This window comes from Nomascus leucogenys, chromosome 10 (assembly GCF_006542625.1).
Source record: "Nomascus leucogenys isolate Asia chromosome 10, Asia_NLE_v1, whole genome shotgun sequence".
Lineage (NCBI taxonomy): Eukaryota > Metazoa > Chordata > Mammalia > Primates > Hylobatidae > Nomascus > Nomascus leucogenys.
Genome location: NC_044390.1, coordinates 69,205,106 through 69,221,418, shown reverse-complemented (window position 1 = coordinate 69,221,418; position 16,313 = coordinate 69,205,106). Strand labels below are relative to the sequence as shown.

The following is a 16,313-nucleotide window of genomic DNA, read 5'->3' as shown; positions in this document are numbered from 1 at the left end:
TCATTTGCTGCTTTAAAAAAAAACGGAGATGGTGATTCTATGAAGAGGACAGAGTGCTAACAAAAGTGTACAAAACTAAGCAGACTCAGGACTGAGGTTTACCTAATTACTACTGCACCAAAGGGGGAAAAATATCACTCAGTGAATTCAAGATAAAGTACCATAGCTCTATAAAAATGGTAATGGTTGCTCCTAACAAGTCCCCTTGCTTCTGCCTCTTTCTCCTGACCAAACTCGTGTTTCCCCTGTGGCCTTGCATGGCATGCTGTGCCCTCTTGGGAACTGTAAGTACTAAATTCTTTCAATAGCATTGCCCTGTGTCATCACTTAGTTGTCTCCATAAGTAAAAGTCCCATAAGTACAAATGAGTACACTGAGACCTTTTCCCAATCCCCTCAAAGAAGGCAGGATAATTTAGATTGTTTGCTCTTTTACTGTGGAATAACTGACTATAAGCATCTTTAGGTCTCTTCTCTTGAGGTAGTTAGCTTTCCAAAGTGGAATCAAGTCTTCTGCCTAGAGGATATAAGGTTACAACTCAATTTTCTGTACGAAGTTAAGAAAGCCTGAACGATTAAAAGGAATAACGGGAAACATGAATTCTTAACACAATTGAAGTAACAAGGCTAGAATTCCTTCACTTAACCAAGTCTCAACAGATTATTGGTATCACTCCTGAGAGATGGGATTGAGGAGGGAATAAGGATGGGAAACATTTAATTTTATTTTCCCACTATTATGAATCAGCACCACGCCTCTAACTGTTACACCCTGAAGCAAAGCAACGAGAAATACAAAAAAAAAAAAAAAAAAGGGACGATTTTTTATTGTTTCCCCACCCAAGACCATACCTGTGATAAAAGTAACAGCAATTTTCTGGTAATCTTGTGAAAACATTCCAAGAAATTGAAAAATTCTTAGTTTTTTACTAAATGAATATGGAGGTGGCACATATAGTCTTTGAAGTCAGTATTCATTACAATCTATTTTGCCCCCAAAATTCACTACAGTAAATGAAATCTGGTAATATTTTTCATTTTTACCAGTGCAAGAAAGGCTGAAGGAAAGAGTACATATTTCAAAGGTCATCTGGGGGTTGGCCAAGACTTCTAAGTATAGATTCTTTTTAATAGTCCTGGGAATCCGTTATTAAAATGTGAATGGCCCTGCTCTCAGGAGCTAAGGATGGAACAGTAATCATCAAAGATCCTAGGAGGCAAAGAAACTGCCACTCTAAAAATCAAACCATTTTACAAATTTTTTTTTGATAGTCTATTGCTCCTACGCCACAAACCTGTACAGCATGTTACTGTACTAAATCCTATAGGCGATTGTAACACCATGGTCTTTGTGTATCTAAACATGGAAAAGGTGTATTAAAAATACTATACCTTTTACTATAATAGGTCCACCCTCTAATATGTAGTCCATCACTGATGAAATGGTTTGTGGTGTATATACACACATACACATATATAAATGCCTGCTACTTATACATAACTATAACCATGAAGCGGCTGTGTGGGTTTGTCTTGTTTTAATTTTTTCTCCTGGCTGGGAGCCTCTCTTGGCTCTAGAGAAGAAGGCTAGGCTGACCAGTGGGGAATTCTGCTCAGGGAGACTGATTGAGTACACAGAGTTGTGAGTCCCACCTAAATCAAAGGTTAATGAAATATCAAGTAAGATGTGGAAGTACAAGATTCATTAAGCCCAAATGTCACTCAGAAGATAGTTAGCGTTTACTATAGGACAAACATTGGGCTAGGACCTTAATGCTGAACTAACAGAGACTCTGCCCTAAATTGGTAATATAGTAGGCTTTCAAGCAAACAGGCAATTATATGTGCTAAGATAGAGTTAAGCAGAGAATGCTATGGAAGCATGTAGGAACAGTTAATCTAATCTTTGTGGCTTCGGGAAAGCTCTTAAGGATGGAATGTTAAGACTTCTGCTACTAGTTCGAATACAGAAAGATGTATGAAAGCCTTTTATATAGTGGTAATAAGAAATAACCAGATAAAAATCATACCTTTTATGGGGCTGTTGAAAAGCCATGTATGTAAGACCTTAATGAAATAAATTCTATAGTCATGCCTATGTTTGGAGGAACATAGTTGAGCAGAGAGCTGTGGCATTGCCATGCCCAGGGAGAAGGGCGTGGTCTGGATATAAGCAGATGGAAGAACAAGCCTGCAACACTCTAGGAGACTTTGCAGAGTTAAGGAGAAAGTGGCTGAGACTTTGCTATAAGCTGGTGCGACAGACTTGGGTCTGGAAGGACCTCAGTCACAGAAATAAATCACTTGGGCCTACACCCCACCCCCAAGATTGCTAAGAAAGCAGCAATGGAGGAAATGTTTTCAGTAAGTAGAGAGAATTCACTAAATCTTGCACATTCTTACGGTGCTTGGATTCCTGAGCCCTGCTGAAGCTGCATCCCAAGGTGAACCAAATGACCAGAAACTATGGCCCATCCCTCTCTAACACAAACACAGACAAGATCCAAGAGCTCAGTCCTTTGCAGGAGGTTGAATTGAATTAACTGCAGGTAAACAATCTAAAGCTGCAGCCCAGCATCAGCTTAATTCAAATTGTGAAGGAATCTGAATGTTCCATTTCTCACTGAACTTTCTGTTCTTTTTTTCACAATGTCCATAATAAATTAAAAATTACAGGACATGCTAAAAAGCAGTAAACACAACCCATAATTAGGAAAAAGTTGTCAATAGAAGCAGGCACGTAGATGAACCAGAAATTGGCATTATTAGATAAAGACTTTTTAAAAACTTATAAATTTGGTTTTTTTAATATAGAGGAAAAGATGAATGAAGGAAATTTCAAGACAAAAACTCTAAAAAACAGATTTTTAGAACAAAAATATATCTGAAATCAATTTATTAGATGAGTTTTGGAACTAAATTGGAAACTAGAAAATAGTTAAATTGGAAACTAGAAAATACTTGAAGATAGATTGGTAAGAATTATCCACACTGAAACACAGGGAGAAAAGAAAATGACTGGGGGGAAATGAGCAGAGCACTGTGATCTATGGTCAATATCAAGCAGTCTAACATACAAGTATTTTTGAAGTCCCAGAAAAAGAGAAAAATGACAAAAATGTTTTTTGAAGAATAGCCAAAAATCTTTCTTCCAAATTTGATTTAGAACACCAACCCACAGATCTGAGCAGCTCAGCAAACCACAAGCACGATAAATACAAATAAAACCATACCCATACCCCACGCACATTATATTCAAACTTGAAAACCAAGGATAAAGGAGAGAAGAGATGTGAAGAATGAATAGGAGTTAGCCAGGCAGGGGTTGTTGGAAAGCAGGCGAGATTGTTCCAGGCAGAAGGAAGACAACATCTTGAAAGACCCACACACAGCAAGCAATTCTAGGAATTGAAAGAAATTATTTGGGGCTAAGGAGAAAGTTATAACAGTGAGAGGTAAGGTTAAAGAAGTGGCCAAGAGCCACAGAGAGGACCTGTGAGCATATTAAACTGAGGGAGATGGGGAACAAAATTATATCTTGAGTAATATAATCAGATTTGTCTTTTTAAAAATCACTATGGCTACAATCTATGGAATAGATTGGAGAGACACAAGATGGAGGCAGGAAGAGGCTCTTGCAGTAACCCAGGCATGAAAGTGTGTCGTACAGAACTTGAGATGGCAGTAAGGATGGAGAGTTACAGACTGATTCAAGAACTACTTAGGAAATAGAAGAGGTAAGATTTGATGAATGACTAGATGTAAAGGAGGATGGAGTAAAGAGTGACTGTTAGACCTATGCAACCTTTCCAGGCTCAGCCACCTACCCTCAAGTCACATTCATTACCTTGTACCAAACAGAATGTCCCAAAATGCAATTCTGATCATGCCACGCCCTGCTTAAAAGCTCTTCTGTGGCTCCCATCATTTCTCTGCTCTAGATCTTTCCATGACTTCCCATCACACCCAGAGTGAAAGCCAAAGTCCTTATGATGTCCCATAAAGCTCTGCATGATCAGATCTCCACATAACTTTAAGCCATCATGTCCTTCAGTTCCCCACCTTGCTCATTCTACTTCAGCTATACTGGCTTCCACTGTAAGATCTGGGTTAGATATATAAACGTGAGAAACTCTAGAGATTGGGGACATGAGAAGCAACCAGCAAAAGAAACTGAAAGGAAATGACCATAGTGATACAAAGAAAACCAGAGAAGATTTGCCTTCCTGAAAGAAAAATTAAGAAAGTTCAGTTAGGAGAAGGTGATCACGCTAAGGTTAAGATGGGCAATGTGCAACTTTAAGAAACACCACCCACACCCAAATAATTGCTACAGATGGCCTATGAATCACGTTAGATAAACATGGACTATAGTATCAAATCTGGCATAAAAGGCCCTTAAATGAAAATTTTCTGGCTACGTCTCCTGAGGCAGAAGAGGGTCTGGAGGCAGGGATCCTAAGGCCGATTCACGCTGACTTCCTAGAACTAAATCAAAAGGTAAACCCCAAATTTCCACACCTAAGTAACAAAAGGACCAGCGGCTACTCCCTTTGCAAATCCCCACGTTTTCTGACACGCAGGTGGAAACTGAAAGTACCTCAACCAATCAGACTGATTGCGGGCCAAATCTTCCTTTGCATAGAAGTGCAACTTAGTAACATCACTTTAGCCTCCGATTGGTTGCTTTCCACAACCAATCAGATGTTTGTATAGGAGTATGACCTTTGTAACTTTACTTCAGCCTCTGATTGGTTGCTTTCCACAACCAATCAGACTGATTGTGGGCCACCACTTCATTTGCATGAGGAGAACACCAGTGTCCAATGGGAAATCTCTAGCGGGTATTTGGACCTGAGAAGATTCTGTATCGAGTACACTGTGGAGCGTACTTTGGTTTTCAATAAATCTTTGCTTTTGTTGGTTCATTCTTTCCTTGATTTGTGCGTTTTGTCCAATTTTTTGTTCAAAACGTCAAGAACCTGGACACCCTCCACCAGTAACACTCTTACCTCATTTCCTACCATTCTCCATTTATGGGATTATTTGCTTCAACCAAGCCAACAGGCCAGGTGCCAGTGGCTCACACCTATAATCCCAGTGCTTAGGGAGGCCAAGGCACAAGGATCATTTGAGCCAAAGGGTTTGAGGCTACGGTGAGCTATGATCCTCACTGCACGCCAGACTGGGTGACAAAGCGAGACCCCCATCTTTAAAACAAAACTGCCCACTGCAGTCTTGGTCTTCATCTTTTTGATGCTGCCTGTAAGTGGCAGTCACTTCCGTAGGTTTGTGCCTCACCTCTAGTAGTTGACATTTTATTTCATGTTTTAAAAACCTTTGGAAGACCAGGCGTGTTGGCTCACGCCTGTAATCCCAGCACTCTGTGAGGCTGAGACAGGAGGATCCCTTGAGGCCAGGAGTTCGAGACCAGCCTGGAGAAACAGCGAGAACTGGTGTGTATACACGCACACATGCTTTGGAAGTAGGTCTTACTTCTCATTCTTCAGGGCATAAACCTCTCTAGTGCAGCAATCAAACTCAATCTTTGTTTTCCCAGTAAAAGCCTAGCAGAGTATATGGCACTTAGGATTTAAAAAAAAAAAAAATCGTTGCTCAAGGAATGACGGAGTTATTATATAACAGACAGGACTAAGTAGGGATACCCTCAAAAGGACGCAACTTCTGGCTTTGTTTTTTTGTTTTGTTTTGTTTTTTTGCCTCCTTTCTAAGATTTTACTGCTCTAACTGCATCCTTGCACCACCGCGCGCCACCCCGAAATTGACGTCACAATCTGGACTGAAACTACCAATCCCAGAATGCCGAGCGAGGAGGCGGGCTCTCCGGAAGCCGCCGAGTGATTAGTGGGTGGAGGCGTTTTCTTCCGGCGCGAAGGGCCCGGGAGGCGGGGACTTGGGGGGAAAGTTGAGACGTGATTACCGGGTTGGGCGGGCCCCATCTGGGAGGGGTTTGTGGGTGAACTCGGGGTCCCCCGCCCGCTGAGGAGATGGATGAGGACGGGCTTCCTCTCATGGGGTCAGGCATAGACCTGACCAAGGTTTGTAAAAGACTGTGCTAGACTCCCGACGAGCCGGGAGGAGGATGGGGAAGACGCAGCTTTCCGGGGAGACCCCCACCTTCCGGGTCCCCACCCTGTCACGGCCCCGGGCCCTTCTGCCGGCCTTAGGAGGGAGAGCCCCACAGTCCACCTTGAAATGGGGTCCCTCCTGAGCTGATTAAGGAGACGGTGTGCATCTCCCAACTTTCGCTTCCCATCTCGCGTGTCTCTGTGCCACCGGCGACACACGCCGGTTGCGATAGCTAGCCCTACCTCTTATTCAGCCCCCAAGATTTTGTGTGTGTTTATGTGTGTTGCTTTTTGCCTGCCAAAATTCGTACCAATGAGTCTAGAGCCTGTTCTCAAACTTTTATGCACCTCTGTCATCTTCGGACACCCCACCCACAGTTTAGGAAAACAAGTTAATGACTATTCCCAGTCCTTCAAGAAATTCATATCACACAGCAAAGTGTCTCGTGATTATGTCCAAATATGAAAAGATTTGCACTGTGTACGTTCCTCCTGTATGAACCATGTTTGTTTTTACGTAACACAGGTGCCAGCTATTCAACAGAAAAGAACGGTGGCTTTTCTAAACCAATTTGTGGTGCACACTGTACAGTTCCTCAACCGCTTTTCTACAGTTTGTGAGGAGGTAGGTCCGGTGATACTGGTTTATAGAGTCGCCTGGAAATCACCTTTCACTGCTGAGATTGACAAATGGAGTAAAACAAGAATTACAGTCTTTATTCATGTACCATGACCTCTCATCACCCAATTGTGTTAACACACCTTAAGTTCTCTTTTACTCTGTTACAATCAATCCTGCACCCCTCCTCTACTGAGTTAGTGTTCTAGAGGTCCTTGTGAGACAGTTCAGTCAGGCTTATTGCAATTAAAGGGAACAATAGGAAATCTAAATTTTTTTTTTTTTTTTTGAGACAGGGTCTCTGTCACCCAAGCTAGAGTGCAGTGGCGCGATCTCGGCTCATTGCAACCTCTGCCTCCCGGGTTCAAGCGATTCTTCTGCCTCAGCCTCCTGAGTAGCTGGGATTACAGGCATGCGCCACCATGCCTGGCTAATTTTTTATATTTAGTAGAAACGGGGTTTCACCATGTTGGTCAGGCTGGTCTCGAACTCCTGACCTTGGGCGATCCACCAGCCTTGGCCTCCCAAAGTGCTGGGATTACAGGCGTGAGCCACTGTGCCCGGCTTCTAAAATTTCACAGTTGAAAATATTTTTTATTTTGCAATTTGTTATTCGTTCCCATATCCCAAAACCACATTGCTTAAATTTATTTTACATTCTGGATCTAAAAGATGGCTAGAGGAGATAGCCTAGAAACATAACTTTGGCATCAAATATGATTATAGAAATAAAAATATTTTCTGCAAATGACTTGTGATGTGAGGATTAAGTACCCAACTAGGGATTAGGTACCAGAACTGGCACAGCAGTGCGCACATGTAATCCCAGCTACTTGGGAGGCAGAGGCAGAGGCAGAGGCAGAAGGATCACTTGTGCCTGGGAATTTGAGACGAGACTGGACAACATAGAGAAACTCAGTGTTTTGTTTTTGTTTTTGTTTTAAAAAAGAGGATTAGGTACTAGATCCAGGATCCAGGGAATCCCTGTCTTTTAAAAAGCCAAAAGAGGATGGGGAAGACAATGGGAACCATGGGTTGAAATTGCATTTAAGGAAAGAGAAAAGTAAATTATGGGACTTAGATAATTCACAAGTAAGTCTGTCGAACATTCTGTCTTATGTAAGGTATAGCCTTAGCAATTAGAGTTTTTGTTAAGTGCGTTACTATTAATAAAAATTGCATGGAGATGGGAAAACTATTTTTTACTTGTATGAAATTCCAGTTATTGTTTTGTCTAATTATCAACATTTCTTCTGCCTTCTAAGACAAAGTAAAATATAGTAATTGGTAGAGTAAGGGGCTCAATTCAATTTAGTTTTATATGTTAATGGCCAGAAACTAGGTGTTTGCTTCCAATCAGTTTTATTTCGTCCTGCTATCTCTCTAAATAATTTAGGATATAAAATTGACTGAATAAAAACCAGTAAGCCAACGTTTTCACCCTTCAATTTTTATACCAGGGCAAGATGGAGAAGTATCTGGAAAGGGACTGTCCCAGGATTACTAGCAGAAGGGAGCAAATACTCTTATCCCCATAGCCCTTATCATCAAGCTGAAAAATAAAGAACAAAGCAACGAGTAAACACACCTATGAAAGCAACTTGTTTGAGCTGTCCTGAAGCAGGGATAGCCCTTCACCTTTGTAGTGCCTAATGGTTCTTGAATGAGAGCTGTTTACTGACAACTAGATCAAAGAAAACAATAGTCATCTCATTTATTGATAGATTATGATCAAAGCCTCATGAGTCACTCTTTAACCTCCTCCTGTTCCTCTCTCAACTTCTCTGCAGCTGTTCTGGCTGTATCTGTATTCTAGTACTTCTTTGAACTCTAGGGAAAAGTTTGTTCATCAAAACCTCATGAAGTTTAAAGGTAGTCTATTGCCTTTTTTCCTTTTTCAGAAATCTTACTTCTTTATTCAAATTGACAGGTAAAAATTGTATTTTTATGCTGTACAACATGATGTTTTGATATATGAATGCATTGTGGAATGGCCAAACCAAGCTATTTAACATAAGCAATGCCTCACGTACTTACTTTTTTTTGTGGTGAGCACACTTAAAATCGCTTCTCTTAGCAATTTTCAATACAATATATTGTTATTAACAGCAGTCACCATGACATATAGGAGATCTCTTGAACTTACTCCTCCTGCCTGACTGAAATTTTGTATCCTTTGACCGCATCTCCCCAATCCTTTTAACCCCAAGCCCCTGCTAACCACCATTCTACTCAGTATTTCTATGAGTTGTACTTTTTTATCCTGCGTATATAAGTGAGATCATTCAGTATCTGTCTCTGTTTGACTGGCTTATTTCACTTAACACAATGTCTTCCAAGTTCATGTTGTCACAAATGACAGGATTTCATTCTTTTTTAAGGCTATTATTCCATTGTGTATATATACCACTTTTTTTAATCCATTCATCCATTGATGGACACTTTTGATTCCGTATCTTGGCTATTGTGAATAATGTTGCAGTGAACTTTCAAGTACAGATGTCTCTTGAATGTACTAATTTTACATCCTTTGGATATATACCCAGAAGTGGGATTGCTGGATCATATAGTAGTTCTATTTTTAATTTTTTGTGGAACCTCTGTACTATGTTCTATAATAGCTGTACTAATTTACATTCCCACCAACAGTGTACAGAGGTTCCCTTTTCTACACATCCTCATTAACACTTGTGATCTTTTATGTTTTTGATAATAGCCTTTCTAGCAGTTATGAGGTAATACCTCATTGTGCTTTTAATTTGCATTTCCCTAATAATTAGTGATGTTGAGTATTTTTTCATATACCTGTTGGCCATATGTATGTCTTCTTTTCAGAAATATCTATTAAGGTTTATTGTGTGGCGCAGTAGTTCATGCCTGTAATTCCAGCACTTTGGCATGCCAAGGCGGGCAGATTACTTGAGATCAAGAGTTCAAGACTAGCCTGGCCAACATGGTGAAACCCTGTCTCTACTAAAAATACAAAAATTAGCCAGGCATGATGGCAGGCACCTGTAATCCCAGCTACTCGGGAGGCTCACTTGAACCTGGGAGGCGGAGGTTGCAGGGCTGCAGTCCAGCTTGGGCAACAGAGCGAGACTGTGTCTCAAAAAAAAGTCTATTGCCCATTTTTTAATGTGATTTTTTTTTTTGCTATCGAGTTATTTGTATATTTTGGATATTAACCCTTCATCACATATATGGTTTCCAAATATAGTCTCCCATTCCATAGGTTGTCTCTTCACTCTATTGATGGTTTCATTGGCTGTGCAAAAGCTTCATAGTCTTTTAAAATAATTTTTAAAAAATAATTTAAAATCCAGATCCTACAAACTTCTTAGTGTGATGTAATCCCATTTATTTATTTTTGGTCTTGTTACCAGTGCTTTGGAGTTTACATCCAAAAAAGTCATTGCCCAGACGAATGTTGTGGAACTTTCCCCATATGTTTTCTTCTAGTAGTTTTACAGTTTCAGGTCTTACATTTAAATCTTGAATCCTTTTCGTGTTAATTTTTTTTTATATGGTAAAGGATGAGGGTCTAATTTCATTCCGCATGTGGATATCCAGTTGTCCCAACACGATTTATTGAGACTGTTGTTCTTAACATCTGTGAAAAATATGTTTCTGTAACTGTCTTTTCTGTGTTCTTAACATCTTTCTCAAAAATCAATTGACTTTAAATGCATGGATTTATTTCTGGGCTCTTTATTCTGTTTCCTTGGTCTATGGCTGTTTTGATTACTGTAGCTTTGTAGTAGATTTTCACATCAGGGAGTGTGATCTCTCTGGCTTTGTTTTTTTGGCTTAATATTGCATTGCCTGTTCAGGGTCTTTTGTGGTTCAGTATGAATTTTAGGATTGTTTTTTCTATTACTGTGAAAATATTATTGGAAAATTGATAGGGATTGCATTGAGTCTGTAGATTGCTTTGAGTGGTGTAGACCTTATAACAACATTCATGTTTCCAATCCATGAACACACGTTATCTTTCCATTTATTTGTGTCTTCTTCAATTTTTTTCATCAATGTGTTATAGTTTTCAGTGTACAGATCTTTCACCTCCCTGGTTAAATTTACCCCTATGTATTTTTTTTGTAGCTATTGTAAATCAGATTTTTTTTTCTTTTTTTTTCAGATAGTTTACTTTTAGTGTATAGAAATGCTACTGATTTTTGTATGTTGATTTTATATCCTGCAGCTTTACCAAAGTAGTTTGTTCTAACAATTTTTTGGTGGAATTTTTTTATAAGATTTTCAATATATAAGAGCATGCCATCTGCAAACAGAAACAATTTGATTTCCTTTTTTCCAGTTTCAGTGCCTTTTATTTTTCCCTCTTGCCTAATTGCTGTAGCTAGGACTTCTAGTACTATGTTGAATAGAAGAGGTAAGAGTGAATATCCTTGTCTTGTCCCTCATCTTAGAGGAAAAACTTTCAGTTTTCACCACTGCATATGATGCTAGCTGTGGGCTTGTCATAAATGGCCTTCATTGTGTTGAGGTTGATTCTTTCTATACCTAATTTGTCGAGAGTTTTTATCATCAAAGGATGTTGAATTTTGTCAGATACCTTTGTTCTATCTATTGAGATGATCATACGGTTTTTGTCTTTCATTCTGTTACTGTGTTGTATCACGTTTACTTATTTGCATATGTTGAACCATCCTTGCATCCCAGGGATAAATCTGACTTGATCATGGTGAATGACCTTTTTAATGCGCTGTTGTATTCAGCTTGCCAGTATTTTGTAGAAGATTTTTGCTTCTATGTTCGTTGGGGATATTGACCTTTGATTTTCTTTTCTTGTAGTGTATTTGTCTGGCTTTGGAATCAGGATAATGCTAGCCTCCTAAATCGAGTTTGAAAGTTTTCCCTCCTCTTCAGTATTTTGGAAGAGTTTGAGAAGGATTTGTGTTAGTTCTTCTTTAAATGTTTGGTAGAATTCAGTAGCGAAGCCATCAAGTCCTGGGGGTTTTGTTTAGTGGGAGACTTAACTACTGATTCGATCTCTTTACTTATTATTGGTCTGTTCAGATTACCTATTTCTTTATGATTTAGTCTTGATAGATTGTATGTGTCTAGGAACTTATCCATTCTAGGTTATCCAATCTGTTGGCATATAATTGGTCATAGCAATCTCTTATGAACTTTCATATTTCTTTTGTTTTAATTGTAAAGTCATGTTTATTGGAGTGTGAACTTATATTCAGTAGGATTTACTGTTAAGTATGAGATTTGACAAATGCATAGTCATACCATAATCATACCATCATGCTCCTTTGCAGTCACCCCTTTTTTATCCCTAGGAATCCATTGTTCTGTTTTCTGTCAAAAGGGCCAAATTTAATCACTACAATGATCTCCAGTACTGTGGAAAAATTCCTGAGCATACAAAACACACAAACCAAGTTTTTAAAAAATAAGATACTTTTTAAAATGTCTTTAGCATATCAACCAAATGAAGGTAGCTTCATATTTTACTACAGATGTTCAGATATCTTAGAATTAAGTCCACCATTGCCATATATATGCTTCAACAGTAATATTTAAGAGTAGACTGTAAAAATAAACTTACAATCTTTAGAATCGTCAAAACAATGGGATTATTAAATGACCTTTGTAAGTTAAAGCAAAGTTTATAAAGTTGTCTTGCATAGTTGTGAAATAGCTAGTCTAGTTAGATAGAATTAATGTCTCCTAAAACTGACCTGCTTGAAGAACTACTGTAGGTCATGTCTTTGTAGGTAGAGTATGTGAACGAAGATTAAGTACTTGCTCTTTTGTGTTAACACTGTGTCAAGTTTCAGACTGGGGCTGGTTGATAGAAAAACTAGTTAAAAAAAAACGATTTTAAATAATGAAATTGAATTTTATGGAAATTCTCTGTGGCACCAACTCAACCACAGGACAGAAACAAAAAATTCGCATCTAAACATTCATTCCTGTAGAAAATTGGGATATTCAGATACTTCTTATGTACTTGAAAAGCTTTGATGGGTGGGGCACGGTGGCCCACACCTGTAATCCCAGCACTTTGGGCCCAGGTGGGCAGATCACCTGAAGCTAAGAGTTCGAGACCAGCCTGGCCAACATGGTGGAACCCTATCTTTACTAAAAATACAAAAATTAACTGGGCGTGGTGGTGCACACCTGTATTCCCAGCTACTTGGGAGGCTGAGGCAGGAGAATCGCTTGAACCTGGGAGGTGGAGGTTGCAGTGAGCCAAGATTGCGCCATTGCACTCCAGCCTGGGTGACAGAGCAAGACTCCATCTCAAAAAAACAAAACAAAAAAAAGAAAAAAAGAAAAGCTTCGCTGATTCTTTCAAACACACATCAGACCTTAAGTTCATTAGCATTTATAAGGTCACTGAGCTGTGTTGCACTCTGTAGCTGAAAAATGCAATTCTTTGTATTTCCGTGGTATCGGTTGTAACCTCTCTTTCATTTCTGATATCATTTGAATCTTCTCCTTTTCTTAATCTAGCTAAAAGTTTGTGGATTTTGTTTATCTTTTCAAAAATCCAGCTCTTAGTTTCCTTGATCTTTTCTATTGTTTTTCTAGTCTCTTTCATTTTTTTCTGTTCCGATCATTATTATTTTTTTCCTTCTACTAACTTTGGGTTTTATTTGTTCTTCTATTCCTCGAGTTGTAACACTAGGATGTTTACTTTGGATCTTTCATCTTTTTTGTTACAGGTCTTTATTGCTGAAGCTTCCTTTCCTCTTAAAACTGCTTTTGCCACCTCCCATAAGTATTGATGTGTTGTATGTCCATTTTCATTTGTCTCAAAATATTTTTAATTTCCCTTTTAATTTATTTGACCTATTGGTTGTTTAGGAGCATGTTATTTAATTTCCAGATATTTATGATTTTTTTCAAGATTCCTTCTATTATTGATTTCTAGTTTCAAACCAATATGGTCAGAAAAGATACTTGATATGATTTCAGTCTCCTTAAATGTATTAAAACTTGTTTTGTGGCATATCATATAACCTGGAGAATGTTTTGTGTGCCCTTGAGAAGAATGTGTATTCTGTTGCTGTTTTATTGAATTTTCTACATATGTCTGTTAGGGCCAGTGTTTCATTACTGATTTTCTGCCTGGCTGATACGTCTATGGTGTTTGTAGAGACGGCATCTCACCATGTTGCCCAGGCTAGTCTCAAACTCCTGAGTTCAGGGGATCCTCCCGCCTTGGCATCCCAAAGTGCTGGGATTACAAATGTGAGCCACTGTGCTGAGCTCTTTTCCATTCTTTCACTTCAATCTGTGTGTGTCCATTTTTTAAAGGTGCAGTGAGTCTCTTGTACACAGCATGTAGTTGGGTCTTATTTTTGTATCTATTCAGTCAATCTGTGTCTCTTGATGAGAGAATTTAGTCCATTTACATTCAGGGTAATTATTGATAGGTAAGGATTTACTGCTGCGATTCTGTTCATTGTTTTCTAGTTGCTTTATAGATCTTTTGTTCCTTTCTTCCACTCTTGCTGTCTTCTTTTGTGATTAGATGATTGTCTCTAGTGATATACTTTGATTCCTTACTTTTTATCTTTTATGTATTTACTATTAGGTTTTTGCTTTGTTGTTCCCATGAGGCTCACATTAAACATGTTATAACAGGCTATTTTAAACTGATAATAACATAATTGATAACATAAAAAAACCTCTGCACTTTTACTCCACCTCTCCACATTTTGTTTCTGATTTTGCAATGTACATCTTTTTATACTGCATATCCCTGAACAAGTTATTGTAGCTATTATTATTTTTAATAGTTTTGTCTGTTAACTTTCATACTAAAGCTATAAGTGATGTAATCACCATGACAGTATTAGAATATTCTGAATTTGACTGTATACATTTTTTTTCAGCTCTAAAATTTCTGTTTGATTTTTTTTTAAATAATTCCAATCTTTCTGTTACATTTCTCATTTTGGTCATTTATTATTTTCTTGATTTCATTGAATTGTTTCTCTGAATTTTCCTGAAGCCCACTGAGTTTCCCTAAAACAATAATTTTGGATTTGTTGTGAAGAAGGGTCAGTTACTGGTGATTTATTTTGTTTGTTTGGTAGTGACGTGTTTCTCTGATTATCCTTGGTCTTTGTGGCCATGTGTTGGTATTTGTGTGTTTGAAGAAGTAAGGACTTACTCCAGTCTTTGCAGACTGGCTTTGTCTGGGAAAGCCCTTCACCAGTAAGCCCATGCAGAGGTTCTAGACAGGCCATCTGTTGTGGTGCATGGCAGGCTTGCTGCTGGAGTCCTTCGGTAGGCTGGCCTGGTGCCTGGGTTCATAGGGTTGTTCCTGGAGCCTGATCCACTGGGGTGGTCCTGCTGATTAGCTCTATAGGGGTGGGCCTAGATCTTTAGGGTTACAACTTGAAGCCTAAGTCTGCAGGGGCTGGTCTGGCACTGGGGTGAGCCTTGAGCCTGAGTCTGCAGTGTCTGGCCAGGTTCCAAGGTAGGCCTGGTGCTTGGAACCCCCGGGATGGACCTGGAGCCAGAGTATGTGGGGGTGGGCCTGGGTCCTGGTTGTGCTGTGACTAGCCTGGAGCCTGAGTCTGCAGGAGTGGTCCTGAAGCCTCCGCCCATGGGGGCCAGTCTGGCAATGCAATCTACTGGGGTGGTCCCAGACTCTGGGTCTGCTGGAACATACCTAGACCCTGACTCACCACAGGGATTTGTCTGGGGCCAGCTTGGTGCTGCGGCAAGTGTGCAGCCTGGGGTCACAGGGGCCAGACTGGAGCCTGGGATTATAGGTGCTGGCCTGGTAACTTGGGCTACATGGGCCTGGCCTGGGTCCTAGGGCAACAGTGGCTAGCCTGGAACTTGAGTCCACAGGGATGGTCCTGGAGCCTGTGTCTATGGGTGCCAGCCCAACAGAAGGGCCTGCTGGGATGGGCCTAAACCCTACTTCCACTAGGGTATGGGCTGCAGGAGCCAGACTGGGGCCACAGGAACTGACTTGGCACTGGTCAGGCCTGGAACCTATATCTGCAGGAGCTGACCTGGTGCTGGGGTGGGCCTGAACCTTGGGCCCATGGAGGCCAGCCTTGTGCTGGGAGTGGTCTAGAACCTAGGGCCACTGGGGCTGGCCTGCCCCTAGAGCAGACCTGGAGACAATCTATGCAGTCTTGCCTGGTGCTGGGGCTGTTCTGAGCCTTGAGCCGGTCTGGAGCCTAGGGTCCCAGTGGGACAAGCCTAGAACTCAGGACTGGGTGATCCAGCCTAGTGCCAGGATGGGCCTAAAGGCTTCGCCTGCAGGTGTCAGCCTGGAGTCTGGGCTGAGGGGGCTTGCTCAGCACTGAGTTCTACTGGGGTGGGCCTGGTGTTGTGGTCCAAGGCAAAGTCCTGTGCTCCCTGCCTCTCCTTCACCCATCTGGAGGGTATCTCTCTCCATGCTGTGCTGCCTGGAGTTGGGGGAAGGGTGACATGAATTCTGTAAAACTGTGCTTCTTACCCTCTTCAATGTATTTTTTCTTATTTTTGTGCTACACTCAGTGCTGTAATTTCTCACCTGGTTTCCTTAGCTCTTGAGAATGTATTTTCGTGCGTGAATAGTTTTTCTTTTTTTTGAGACGGAGTCTCGCTCTGTCGCCC

The 16,313-nt window shown here is 40.3% G+C and overlaps 1 protein-coding gene across 2 annotated transcripts in view; it reads left to right on the top strand.

Annotated features, from left to right (window-relative positions):
* The first annotated feature begins 5,845 nt into the window (after positions 1–5,845).
* Positions 5,846–16,313, top strand: part of WASHC3 (WASH complex subunit 3) — a 49,737-nt gene continuing 39,269 nt past the window's right edge. For both annotated transcript variants that reach the window (XM_012509828.2, XM_003269926.4), the window contains exons 1-2: positions 5,846–6,058; positions 6,615–6,713. In XM_012509828.2, the coding sequence (XP_012365282.1) occupies positions 6,008–6,058; positions 6,615–6,713 (150 nt within the window). In that variant the 5' untranslated portion in view covers positions 5,846–6,007. The remainder of the gene's footprint in view (positions 6,059–6,614; positions 6,714–16,313) is intronic.